This window comes from Salarias fasciatus, chromosome 2, assembly GCF_902148845.1.
Source record: "Salarias fasciatus chromosome 2, fSalaFa1.1, whole genome shotgun sequence".
Taxonomy (NCBI): domain Eukaryota; kingdom Metazoa; phylum Chordata; class Actinopteri; order Blenniiformes; family Blenniidae; genus Salarias; species Salarias fasciatus.
The window spans coordinates 10,600,661-10,614,469 of NC_043746.1; the positions used below are offsets into that span (position 1 = coordinate 10,600,661).

General features: G+C 44.9%; 1 protein-coding gene and 1 long non-coding RNA gene across 4 annotated transcripts in view; one reads left to right on the top strand and one right to left on the bottom strand.

Moving 5' to 3' along the window:
• Positions 1-2,785, top strand: part of nlgn3a (neuroligin 3a) — a 97,284-nt gene extending 94,499 nt beyond the window's left edge. For all 3 annotated transcript variants that reach the window (XM_030106351.1, XM_030106336.1, XM_030106344.1), the window contains one exon: positions 1,845-2,785. In XM_030106351.1, the coding sequence (XP_029962211.1) occupies positions 1,845-2,700 (856 nt within the window). In that variant the 3' untranslated portion in view covers positions 2,701-2,785. The remainder of the gene's footprint in view (positions 1-1,844) is intronic.
• A 2,538-nt stretch (positions 2,786-5,323) lies between these two features.
• Positions 5,324-8,019, bottom strand: LOC115396451 (uncharacterized). Its single transcript, XR_003932383.1, has 3 exons — positions 7,922-8,019; positions 6,850-6,853; positions 5,324-5,335 (listed from the first exon to the last, which is right to left on the bottom strand). It is a non-coding gene; the product is annotated as an uncharacterized LOC115396451 (long non-coding RNA).
• Between the last annotated feature and the right edge of the window lie 5,790 nt (positions 8,020-13,809).

A 13,809-nucleotide genomic window follows, 5' to 3' on the forward strand; every position in this document is an offset into this window, starting at 1 on the left:
GTTATGGAAATACAGAATTCCTATTAACGGAGACAGCTCTGACCTCAATCACGGCTGTCATGTGTGTGCGTGTACGCGAGTGTGGGGGACGGAGAAGGGGGGGAGACCGTTTGCTCGCGTGCGAGTTGGACGGCAGCGAGACCGCTGTGAGAATTCATGAAGGCAGGCAGGCTGCAGACAACCACGTCCCAGCCTGCTTCATTGACATCCTGTTCTCTGGCATGTTGCGCGCGGGGAGATCAATATGACCTTACCTCCACCACCCGCTCCTTTGAAACTTAATTACTGATATTCAGCTACAAAGTCATCATAGTCCGGCTGTCAATATTCATTGGGGATCATTACGGGCCTAATAAAAGAGGTTATTTACGGGCTGCTCCGCTGACACCAGCCCAGGTCCAGGGATTCAGCTCCAGCCATCTCAATTTGTTTTACCTCCCTGTCTGTCTCTCTCTCTCACCTCTCCCCAAAGCACTGACCTGAAAAAGAAAAATTGACAGCAGAGAAGCGAGCAGGAGAGAGGATGGAGGGTGAATTCTTCTGGCGTGTCTTTTAATTCTCTTAGCCATGTTTGCTGGCTTTCCTAAATAAATATATAAAAATAAAGACACCATGCCCCCCCCAAAACACCCTCTAAATTTGAACTTTCATTGCCGTTGACATGGCAATCAGACCCACAAAGGGATATTTCTTGACATTTAGCGAAATGCCGCACAGATCCTTGCCTCTGTGCAACAACACGGTTTAAACATTGCGGCAGTTGTTGTGTTTTCAAGGCTGCATGACTATTCTTCAGGTTTCTCAGCAGAAAGTCATTTCATCAGCACCAAAAGCAATACCACGGGCGGCACAACTCCCACCACTGACATTGTACGGCAACAAAGAGTTGTGTGATTCTTGGAGATTGCTATATGTTAATTTATATCGATAAATCAATAGCTTCACTGTAATTGAAATGGTTGACCATTTGAGGCGACGTGTTGAAAACTGAAAGGTGGAACAGTGAACTCTGTAGATCAAGAGAGGTACTGCATCCAGAGGAATCCGTCTCCCCTCCCTCGTGCCCGGTCTCACACACTCACACATCCCTTTTGTCTCTCACTTTTCAGCCTTAGACACTTGAGCATCCTCAGATCCACGCACACGCACACACACACACACACACTCACAGAGACAGACACGCACCCAAACACAGCTCCACAGTTTCTCGAGCGTCTTGATTAATATGGTCCACTTTACATCAGCGCGCTGGATGCCAATGCACACTGTGCTGCCTTCCCCGAGCAATTAGCAGAGGAGCTCCACCAGCGCCGGATTATCAACAACAAGATGCCTCCTGACGCGAGCCCTAAAGCCTGCTGACTTATTCATATGTGTTTACTTTAAAAGCCTCTGCCCTGGATTTTGTTGGTGGGCTGCCTCCACAACTGAAATAAGAACAACATCTGGGGGAAGACAGCGGGATGAGACAGACGGGCGCGCCGCGTCCAGGAGGACGAGGCGCAGTGGTGGAGAGGGTCTCGGTCCTGCTGTGAGGGTGAAGAAGGCAATGAGCTGATTCACTTGTGTGATTTATACAACAGCATAGACCGCTGTATCAATTATTAAGTCCAGTTGCTGCTGGTGTGAATTTCAGCTAAGTAAGATCAATAAACTCTCCAGCAGCTGAACCTTTCTCACTCCAGCGGTTAGGTTTCCTTTTTTTTTTTTTTATTATTATTATTTGTTTGCGCCTCCGTCCCAACATGAATGTCAAAGCATGAATTATTGAAAGCATTGTCAGAATTTCATTTAACAGTCAATTATATCTGTCTCTCTCTCTTTTTCTTTTTTTCCCCCCTTAGGGACCCCAACAAACCAGTGCCGCAGGACACCAAGTTCATCCACACCAAGGCGAACCGCTTCGAAGAGGTGGCCTGGTCCAAGTACAACCCGCAGGACCAGCTGTACCTGCACATCGGCCTGAAGCCACGCGTGCGCGACCACTACCGTGCTACCAAAGTGGCCTTCTGGAAACACCTAGTGCCCCACCTGTATAACCTCCACGACATGTTCCACTACACCTCCACCACCACCAAAGTGCCGCCGCCGGAGACCACGCAGAACACCCTGTCCACCAAGAGGCCCAACGGCAAGAACTGGCCCTTCAACACCAAGCGGCCGCCCATGTCTCCGGCCTACAACAGCGAGGACAAAGATTCCTGGTCCGACGACGAGGAGACGGGCCCCCTGGTGGTGGACAACCCGCGGGATTACTCCACGGAGCTCAGCGTCACCATCGCGGTGGGAGCCTCGCTGCTCTTCCTCAACGTCCTCGCGTTCGCCGCCCTTTATTACCGCAAGGACAAGCGGCGGCAGGACTCCACCCACGGGCAGCCCAGCCCGCAGCGCCAGACCACCTCCAACGACATCGGGCACCACGCGCCCGAAGAGGAGATCATGTCGCTGCAGATGAACCAGACGCACCACGAGTGCGAGGCGGGGAACAGCAACGAGGGGGCGCTGCGCTTGGCCTCGTTGCCCGACTACACGCTCACCCTGCGGCGCTCTCCGGACGACATCCCCCTCATGACCCCCAACACCATCACCATGATCCCCAACTCGCTGGTCGGCATGCCCAACCTGCACCCGTACAACACCTTCACGACCGGTTTCAACTCCACCGGCCTGCCGCACTCCCACTCCACCACCCGCGTATAGCTTTAAGGAGGCCAGGCGGCGGCCGGCGCAGGCGGAGGAGGCGGCGGCGCAGCGGCGCGGCGGCGGAGGAGGAGAAGGAGCAGGGGGACGAGCCAACGGAGAAGAGAATTGTGTTTTATAAATATCACAGGGAGGGGAAGGGCTGCGAGGGGGGAGGGGAGGGGGAGGGGAAGGGCAGGAGACGGATTAAAACGTGAGGAGATTTAACTAGACTTTTACTACGAGGAGAGCTGCTGAGAGCTCTCTATGGATGTCAAGTTGTGCAGAGCTGCCAAAATCAAACTGCTTTCCTTCTCCTGATTGGGGGAGGGGAGGAGGGGGGGGGGTTCCTTCTGCAGTGTTTTTTTCTAAAATAATCATTTTAAAAGCCTTTTTAAGCAGACTGAGGAGATATCAACAGTTTTTTCTTGAATTCATAACAAAAAAAAACAAAGAGAAGTGCTTTTTATTTCCCATCCCTTCCTCCTACGGGAGACACGTCCAGAACAATGGCCTCTACGTCAATATTCGCAAAATGTTTTTAATTGCTTCTTTGTTTTCTTTCTTTTTCTTTTTTTTTTTTTTGTTTCGATGCCTTACGAAGCTTGTTCTTTTTCGTCATTATTTCTATTCCCTGAGACTATTCCATGTGGAGTGTGTTACAAGCAGACGAGACTCAAAAGATGAGAGACTGAATCCAGGATGGGGAAACTAGAAGATATGCAGATGTAGAGATTTCAAACCCATTCTGGGCAACTCATTTTTTTTTTTCTGTTGCGTACCAACACAACAGCCACACAAATGATTTTTGTTCTTGTTGTTTTGTTTTTTTTTTTAAGCTCATATAGAAATAATCTGTCCTGGACAGCTCTTGCTGGAAAACGAGAAAGCAGAGATAAACACTACGTTACTGTGATTGTTTTGTTAAGAAAAAAAAAAAAGTGCATCTTTTACAGCCAATTTATCTGTTAAGCTATCTGATATTATCTCCACAAGGTGTGCACGTACACATGCTGCTTAGGAGCACCGCAGTGTCTGCGTGCATGTGAAGAGGATGTCTCGTTTGCTTCGCGCCAGCGAGGTCCAGAGGATGAGATAAAGGAAGAGACGTATTGTCGGAACTTGCAAACGCAAGAGATGAGAGAGAGCGAAAGAAAGTCATAGAGTGTGTGTGCGTTTGTGTGCGTCGGTGCGTCGATGCGCGTGTGTGTGTGTGCGTGCGTGCGTGTGTGTGTGTGCACCTGTTTTTTGTTGGGAGTTTTTTTGTTGTCTTTTTTTGTTATATTGTGTTGTTTGGGGGTTTGGAGCTGATTACTTTCTCATGTTGTTGATTTTTTTTTTTTTTTGTTTGTTTTGGTTTTTTTTTGGGATTCACCACCAGTAGTGTTTCTGCTGCGTCTCCGGGTGTCTGTCTGCAAAATAGCACTTTTGTTATTTTTAAAAAATTATATATGTCTAATTTTTTTGCTTAAAGATTACAAAATAAATCTATTATTTTATGTGTAAGAGAAAAAAAAAAATAGCTAAAGATTCAACTGAACTAACTGACATGATTCCATTGACTTTGTAAGAGTTCCTCTTAAAGAGCAGACAGTGGCCTGTTTGCACTGAATAAACCTACATCAGTGCACACTTGTATTTCTTTGAATATATATATATATATAAATATGGGCATACATACATATATGTATAGGGCTTCTATGGAGATATTGTTCCCACTTACAGAACAAGTAAAACCCTGTTCAGACTGAAAAGCACCGACACAAATCATCTCTATGTGATGTTGTTATCATTGGAAACACACCAAGCCAAGACCACCTGAGGTGTCTTTGTAAGAGCTCTATATGTATATTTATGTATAAAATATTTAATATTTATTTATGTATACCAGATGCATACATGCTGATTGTGCCATGTGCCAAATTAAAACTGTAAAAAAATGAAAAATATAAAGTTTCACTAAACTTTTTTTTCCCCCCCCTCACTTGATCAGAGTTCCTTTCTACCCTTTTTAGGACTTTTTTTGTTTTGTTTTTGTATTATTTCCATTTTGAACGAGTTCAAGAAAAAAACTATTCTTGCAGCAAGTGCGAGGCTCCCCCCGCCCCCTAGGACTTCCTCTCTACCGCTCTTCTTCCTGTCTCCTCCTCCACCTCCCTCTTCGCTCTCTCTCTCTCTCTCTCTCTCTCTGAAACCTTTGAGAAAAACAGGCTCAGAGCTTGGGGGCTATCTGCGTGCATAACTCCAGATTTTACTGTAATTCATGCAAAGTAGTGTTGCAGCGATGGGAAATTGTGAAGAGATTGCCTTGATGTACTTGCATCGCATCCCATTATGTGTTATTCTCGGGGAGAAAACTGGAGTTATTGATTCTGCGAGCAAAACTGACAATTTTCATTAAGTATCTTGGCGTGGCACAGATTGTCTCCTGCATTGCGTGGAAGTGCTGTAATGCGACCTGACCAATGATCCTAGATCAGCGCTCGCGTTTCTTCGATACTTCATGTACCCTCAACAGTTTTTATGAAGTATTCCATTACGGCTTTCTCTGGTGTTCGGTGATTGGAGATGCAGCAAAGCGAGAAGCGCGGGCCGGTCAGCCCATCGCCAAACCTGCCGGTTGCAGCAGAGAGAAGAGGGGTTATTTAAGGGGAAACTGCTCAGAGACTGATCTATATGAGTCATCTTGTTTTCGCTCTTCCTGCCTTGTGCGGGGTTCACCTCATAATCAGCCGCAGTCTATAAACGAGCCGCAGCCACTCAGAAAGAAACAAACAGTTGGATTCCACCAGGAGCTGTCTGGTATGCACAGAGACATTTAATAATGTCTCTTTGCTTTCAGAAGACTGAGAAAAAGGCAAATAGTTAAATTTGTCTCCGTGGCAATTATATCAGTCAGCGGAGCTTTACTTTTTGTGGCGTGAAATGAACAAACATAGATGACATTTCATCAAGACTGAGTTGTTTTTTTTTTTTTAATTCCTCAGAGTGCACCATGCATGTTATATCTTTTACTGATCTGGAAACTGGAGAATTTCTTTCATACAGATTTCCAAACCCTGCCTCTCATAGCATCTAACCTAACTGAAAGCAGTGTTTCTTCTGTGACTTCAGTTAGTTCATACATTATGTGGAGAACAAAATTGAAATGAATCGTCCGGACCTGCACAGTGGTGTAGCGGTTAGCAGTGTTGGGACTGTCCTGGTCTGAGTCTGAGTCTTTGTGAGCGTTTGGGTTTTCTCCAGGGACTCTTGATTTCTCCCACAGTCCAAAAACATGCACTTGAGATTAATTGGCGGCTCTAAATCGGCCCGTCTGTGTGAGTGGGACTGAGTGTGTGTGGCTGTCTGTCTCTCTCTGTTTGTCCTGTGATGGACTGGTGACCTTTCGAGGATCTACCCTGCTTTTGCCCATCGTCAGCTGGGACCGGCTCCAACCCCCTACACTGAATAAAGCGGAGAAGATGGATGTAGCGCCTATTTATAGCTGAACTATTTACTGTGGAATCCACACAACACACACACACAAGGGAGTATTTCTCTATCAAAGAGCAAACAAAAAAAAGTTTTGTTTTGTTTTTTTCTGTTACAATCCAGTGAATCTGCGGGATGGACCCTCAAAGCGGGATTATTCTGAGTTTCTCCACTGAAAAGATGCCATGTATCGGCCACGTTGCTGCCTAAACCGTCACTCTGTATAAATGCTAATGTTGCTCCACCCCTGCTGGGAGTGTGAATAAGCAGCTGCTTGGCAATAAATTTACAACAAGAGTTGTTTTTTTTTTTTCTTCACATTTATAGATTGAATTTAATTTTAAATGCTGTTTGCACCACAAAGAAAATTCATATTCCTGCTCCTGCTGTTATTGACTATTTATTTAGTGTTTACAAAGACAACCTGCTGACAAAGGCAGCAAAGTGTTGGTCGGGACTGGAATTTTAACTGAAAGTGCACCTCATGGCTTTTATTTACTTTATTTTTTTTTAATCATCCTTCATATTTTTGTCTGAAGGTTTTTGGTGTGATGTGAATGAACTGAGCGTCTCAGTCTGGATCTGAATCAAAGCGGACTGCTCCCTGGTCTGATTCATGTGGGGTGACGGGGGTCACTTCCCACTGGCTCCCAAACACTCATACAGCGGCGTAACGCTGAAACTGAGTGGTGAGACTGAACTATCAAAGGGAAGAAATGTCATGGGAGGGCAGCTTGTTTTTTTTTTTGCCATGTAATTTTCCCATATGCCGTTAAAGCAGAGCAGATGTCACTGAGTGTTGGCACGAGCAGACCTGCTGGCCTCTGGGATTCTGTTGGGGATACACGTCCCTGTGAAGAGCCGCAGACTTCGGGGAAGGACCAACAGAAAATATAATACGAAATATAACATATGCCAGTAATTCCTGCAGTCAGACGGCTGGAATTTTGATGAAATTAGTGCAAACAGCCAGCGATAAGAATCACCAGCAAGACAAAAGGGGGAAAAGATGGGTGAGTTATAAGCGAGACATTTTCCCGGAGCTGGGGTTTGTTTGCAGTTCAGTGAGTGTGTTTCCAAAGTGACATCATTCACGGATTGACTGGAATACCCCGATGGGGTTTGTGACTGCTTCGACGGCGCCGAAGACAAACCCAGCCTCGGAAATGGATGTGCCAAATTACAGAGTGCGACCCGCTGGGAGAGAGCTGCAGGTGTGACTGCGTGTGTGTGTGTGTGTGTGTGTATGTGTGTGTGTGTGTGTGTGAGGACGGATGTCTTGCTGTATGTGCGTGCGTGCAGATACTGAGAATTTTATTTGTACCACAGTGAGCGCATTGTTACCTATATTTCCTCTCACCTCCTACTCCACCTTTATCTCTCACTTCCTGTGTCTTACTCGTCTGTGCTTTCTTCCTCCTTCCTTTGTACGCAATTGTTTTTTCCCTCCCTCAGACGGAAACCAATCTCAACACACACACACACACCTATTTTGTCTTTCTGCTACTTCGGGAGTGACATGATCTTGTCTACTCTTTCATTTTCAATCATTCCTGAGCTAATGTTCCTGAGTTAGGATGTTTCTCTGCTGTCTATAAAGCTGATGAGCAAACTTTACCTTCAGAGAATCAGAGCAGAGTCACTCAACCAAAACTCAAGTCCTTTAAATTTAAACATCCAGTTTCCCCCCGAAATGGGAAATCAGTCTGCATTTTATCAAACATTGATATATTTTACTTTTATTTTTTATGTTGGGGGGGGGAGAAACATGTACTGTTGATCTGTTTTTTTTGTGCCAACACAACATAGACAAATCACGGCATATTTTTTCAAGGTATACTAACAAGAAGCAACATGCACTGGAGTAATTTTTGATGCCGTCACAGACTTCTTTTATTGCTAAAAATGACAAACCAATGGTCTCTGAGCCCGGATACATCATCATAAATCTGTTATCTCAGTGTTATTGTACAGATTACTAAAGGTGCCCTGTTACTTCTATGTTTATGTCCATAGAATGTATTTATAATCACGGAAAACTGGAGTAATCAAAATAAAATATCTATTCTTTCTGTAACTTATTGTGGTTCTCATGAATATAGAGCACAACATCCATTTTCCGCTGGCCCGAGATCAAGAGGTTGGATGCTGATAATATTGTTTTGTATATTTTTCATCTTGCAAAATGTTTGTGGAGTGAGTTTGCAATCCAGGAGAGCATCTCTGTAAGTGCTATATTTGAGTTCTCTGTTTCTCCAAAAATCACACAGCTTCTGCATTAAAGGATAAGACTTGAATATTTCATCTTTTTTTTTATACTCTTATCAACAAATCCCACTCGCAGATCAAAACCAAAAAAAAAAAAAAAAACGAATTCATCCCAGTAACAAGTGCCGTCTGTGTAGCAACAGCCAGATGAAGCATATGCCTCTCTGCCACTGAGCTCATCCAAAATCCACTTTTTAAAAAAAAAAAAAAATGCAGAGAAACACAACTTGTAAGGAATCGCAGTGAACATAGAGAGTGTAGGGTTTTCCTCATAGCTCATCAAACTGGCAAAGCACGGAGCGACATCCCCCAGCATGCTCAGTGACGCCTGCCTGACATGAAACCGCTGTCCAGAAGAAAAAAAAAAAAAACAACCACAGAAGAGTTGTTACAGTATCACCCAATGGTATGGCTGTTTTATGTGTTTTTAATGATTTTCAGGAGGATGACGGAGCTCTGTGGCTCGGAGACAAAAGCTGCAAGCCGCGGCGACACTGACAGCGCTTGTTATCGGGAGAAATTCATTGATGTTGTTGTTTGGTAATGGGATTGGCTGGTTTAAAAAAAAAGCAAAGTTAAATAACAACGCTGCGATTTTTAAGATGCAGCTTTGGGCGAACAATGGCAGGAATGCAAAAGCGGAGAAAGCTGGAGTCTAATGCACTTCATAACATTAAAAGGATTCGGTCTTTGTCTTTATGGCGGTCTCGTAAACAACAGTAGCCTACAGTTCATCCAGTGCAAGCAGCCCGCCTCCAGCCTAAAGCCGCCTGTCGACTGCATAATGATCTGCCCTCTATAAGATAGATGGCCTTGAGATACCAGTGATGCTGCTGAGGCTAAAGCCTGCACACCCCCTGTGAGAGAAGGAAGTAACAACAGCAGGAAACAAGCACATTTAAACCTGAACAGAGCGTCTCTCCTGTATCTTGTCCTGGAAACCCTGTTTTCAGCGACAGCTAATTCTTCCCCACTAGTTGGTCCACTATGATGGGAGGCGAGGTTTCAACGGCAACGTTCAAAAACTTTCGGGATGTTTCACTTGTGCTTTGACCGCACAGATAATTCACAGCATTATCCCGCATATCCTGAGCTGTTTTTTGCCAAGTCGGGCCTCACCAGCTGAGTCCAGGCCCGCCGCTATCCGCCCGTTGCATCAGCTGGAGTTCTCCATCAGATGGCAGTCCTCTAATGCCTTTCTCAGATGTGGGTTACTGGTGGCAGGGGAAGGTTGCGTCAGTGGACTTACGGTGTCAGAACTCGCCGGCCTGCGCCGCCACAGTGCAGACTACAGACGACTCCCAGAGGACTTCCCGAAAGTATCTTATCACTTAGATCACATTACAATGACTTTCTGTGCCACCAATTTGATCTTCCGCGCTAATCCGGGCTACCAGGCATTTCACAGATCTCTCAGATCAAATAGACTGTGAGTTTCACTTCAGTATCTGAGATTAGGCCCCTAAAAGAGAAACAAATCTCACCAGTTTTTCCTGTGAAATACTGGAAATGTCCTTTGAAGTTAAGCCTATTTTTGCCCCGAGAGACAGAGAACTTCACTTGTCAGTTTGTGTCACTGATAACGTAGAATGCTGGTTCTGTGTAGGGAGTTCTCCATCTTTTTCTACAATGTTTAGATGGACATTTTCCTACAATAACAGATTCACCTTTGTGCATGTGACACATTACAAGTCTGTCACTTAACCATAAAGAAATGTGGGTTGTTGTTTTTTTGCTGTTGTTGTTTTTTCGGCCCATTAAGTCGCCCACATGGCATTTGCTAAAACTGTCACTGGCATTTGTGCATTCATGATCTCAGATCACGGCTCCAGCCTCTTCCTTTACCACTCAAAATGCATATTCAAAGTAGAAACGGATTGTTTGAGTTCCTCGACATGTTGTTTGTTCAAATTAAAGTGGGAAGCTATATCTGTCGGAGCTGAGAGAAATCCCCAGTCAGCACTGACGTAATGGCTCTTCTGAAGTTCAGAAGGCTGGATTGTTCACATTCTTTGGGAATGAAATCCTTTCAGAGGAATTGCTCTGGTTTCCTGTCTCATAGCAGCAGACGGGATCGGGGAGCAAAACAGGAAATGACACGGTTCGAGGTGGAGACTTGGATTTACGTGACAGCGGCCACAAAAATTCAAATCTGCCATTAAAATGTTTCCACTTAGGCAATGAGTTTAAAATGAGGCAGCACAGACTTTCTTTTTTGGGTACGTCAGTGTAAGAGCCAAGCAGCACTTAAATATATTACAGGTTTTCCAGTCGCTAAAAGGCTTGCATACATCAGTAAGTTTTGGTAAAAATGAATCAGAGAAAACATAATTATGATGAGGACACAAAAGCACAAAATGCCATTTTTTTTTCTCATAAAACGCTGCAGTACATCCATCCTTCCATCTTCAGCACCACTTTATCCGACTCAGGGCTGAGAGACACTGGAGACGGTGCTTGTTGGCAGTAAGTGAAGGTAAAGTACACCTTGAACTTGTCCCCAGTCCAACACAGGACAAACACAGGAAAGCAGACAGTCACACACACTCGCGTTCACGCCAACTGTCAATTTAGAGTCCTTTAGAGTCCCCACCTGACCCGAAAAGCAGGCTTTTGGACTTGAGCTCATGTAGAAACACACACATCCACATCCACACCCACCCTGTGATTTTTTTTTTTTAAAGTATGTTCGTTCATTAGGTTGACAGTTTTTTCGCTGACACTGTGTTGATATTTTTTTTCGCTGTTGGTTGAAGCTTCTCTGGATACTTGCTGGCTGTAGAAATGAGTGTGTGGAGCATCTCAGCTCTACGACTCTAACTTTCACACATACTGTAGCACAAAGCAGATCATTTGCTAAATGGAATCCAAACAGTCTGAATTATAGATTTCTTCTGTGTGTTACTTTTAACATAATATTTTAATGCCGTGCTAAAAGGATGTCAAAGCAGCTGACTGTGCGAGTACGGTGGATTAAAATTGCAGACGCTGCTCAGAGTCAGCTGTGATTGGCTCCTGTTGGATAAAGGAAGATGGGTAGATGAAAGAAATCATTGTTAACAGCAGTTAGGATCCACAACAGCAACATAGCGACGCTGACAAAACCACTTTGTTGGTGTAGGAAGGTCAAACAAGTTCCTAGTAGCGGTTTGAGTTTACAGAATATAAATGTAAGTCTGTAAAGTAAAGTCCACAAAAGTCATAAAAACACTATGCGTGTGTGAGTGTGCATGCATGTGTGCGTGCATGTTTCAATCTCCTCTTGCTGTCTTCTGCGAACCGCGCTGGAATAACAAAGCAGTGATCTCAGTCCTTGATCCGAGGCTCAGGGACCGGCGGAGTTATGTAAGAACCAGTCTGATCCTGACGCTTCGCTCTGTGTGTGTTGGCGTGCGTCGCTGGGTTTGCGGAGCGCGCTCGCGTTTGCTGGTGGAGCGAGCTAATTCCTTGGGAGAGCGTTGTTAGCCCGGACCACTTGGGGGAGTCTCGGGGGAGACGCGTTGCCCGGGTCTCTCATCAGGCGGATGACAGAGGACTGCGTGCTCCGCATGCCGCGCGGCGATAGTCTCTCTGCACCGGCAATATCTCGGCTTCATTTATTAATTGTCTGATAATAACAAGAGTCTTCTCGCTGCTATACTCAATTATATCTTCATTAGCTGGCCTGCTAACTAGCTTAAGACAAACAGGCACTTTGCGGAGGGATTTTAAGCCTATGTGACATTTATTACCAAGACACCTCCGTCTATAAGTGAAGGCCGGCGAGGACTGAAAGCAATACTTTTCATGTCTTCATCTCCCAGAAGCATTCACTGTCTCATCATAACATCAATTCATTTTAATTTACCGCCTAATGAATTGGGTTCATTCATCATTTAGTGCGTCTGTTATCTAAACAAGTGGCTGACATCTTGACCTCTCGCTCTGTGGCGCCGTCAGTCAAACCCCTATCTCATAATAATGAGCAGATAAACAAAAAGGAGGCGTTCCCAGAAGACAAACTGATATATTACCTCGGACCACACTGAAGAGCAATCCAATAAAAAAAATCATACAGCTGTAATTAGCTGCTGGTGGCTCTCTGGATCAGTGCGGCACCAGAGGATGTGAAGCTCACCGCGGGAAACACAAAGTACAAACCGTGTTTGTTCTGAAATTCCTTTCAGTTTCACCTGTACTCAGCCGCGGAGTTTCCTGCGTTCTTGCAGTTCCTCGCCTTCGGTATGAAAACAGGATGTGGCCCTCGTCTGAGGGAAGCTCCGTCACGTGGAAGCCAACTTTGTTGGTTGCTGCTCTGAACAGCTGTGGCCTGAATCAGTCATTCTAGTCTTTGTCTAAGTGGAACAGACAACACGTAGGAGCAGGTTACTCCACACTACCCCTGTGTCTTTCCCGATTATGTGAACACGACCAGCTTTTTATTCAGTGTCTTTTTCTTACTGTTTTCTATCCTTTCTTTACTACAACATCAAATCAGATCCTCATTTGCTCTGCGAGAGAGCAAATCAGGATCCGTCTCTTCCTCCCTCCGCGGAGCAGGTGCAGCGTTTGTCCCGGTCGGCAGGGTTAAAGCGACGGCCAGAGTTTTGGAGCAGACGCGAACTTTCTGAACAAAGTGTCTTTTAATAAGATATAAACTAACAAGGAGCAGTATCTTAAATGTCCAGCCTCACTTTTGGGCTTTGACACTGACAGCTTGTCAAAAAATATAAAATAAAAAAAAAGGTCCACCCAAGCAGTCTATCCATAATATATCAGCAGGGCCAGCGGTCACATCAGCGAGCTGTCTGGGGGTTTCTAAGGAGAAAGCAATGACAATCCAATAAGTGGCTGCTCCCTGACTGCAGTGTTTTTTTTCAGCAGGCACAACTTTCCCCTGGTTTCCATCGCAGCGAAAGAAAGCTGAGTGTCTCATTCCAAGAACATACGTCATTTAGTTCTTACTTTCGGTTGCAGTTCCTCATTTGAACTTGGATGTGGAAATTTTTCCACAGACTAAAAATACATTTGCATACATCAGATGCTGATGTTCCTTTATTTGAATTGAAAAAAAAAAAAAAAAAAAAAAAATCACACTCCGCAACAACAATCTCCAGCTCCTCGCTCCCCTCTCACATTTATTCTCCAGTGGAATGACTGCGGAATATAAACACGGGGAGGATGGAAAAGTCTTTAACATGTGACTGAGAGCCGAGCAGCTTCCTTTCTTCAGTTCAAAGCTCGACTTTGTGTTTGGTTAAAGCCGAGTCAAAGCCCCCGACCAAAGAATTACTGCACAAAGTCCAAATGAGCATTGTTTCCCAGAGCGCAACTGACGCACTTCCTTCTTAAACTGTCTTCACATGCTGTCTGAGCTAAATTTGTGGATTTCCTGAAGTGAAGTGAAAC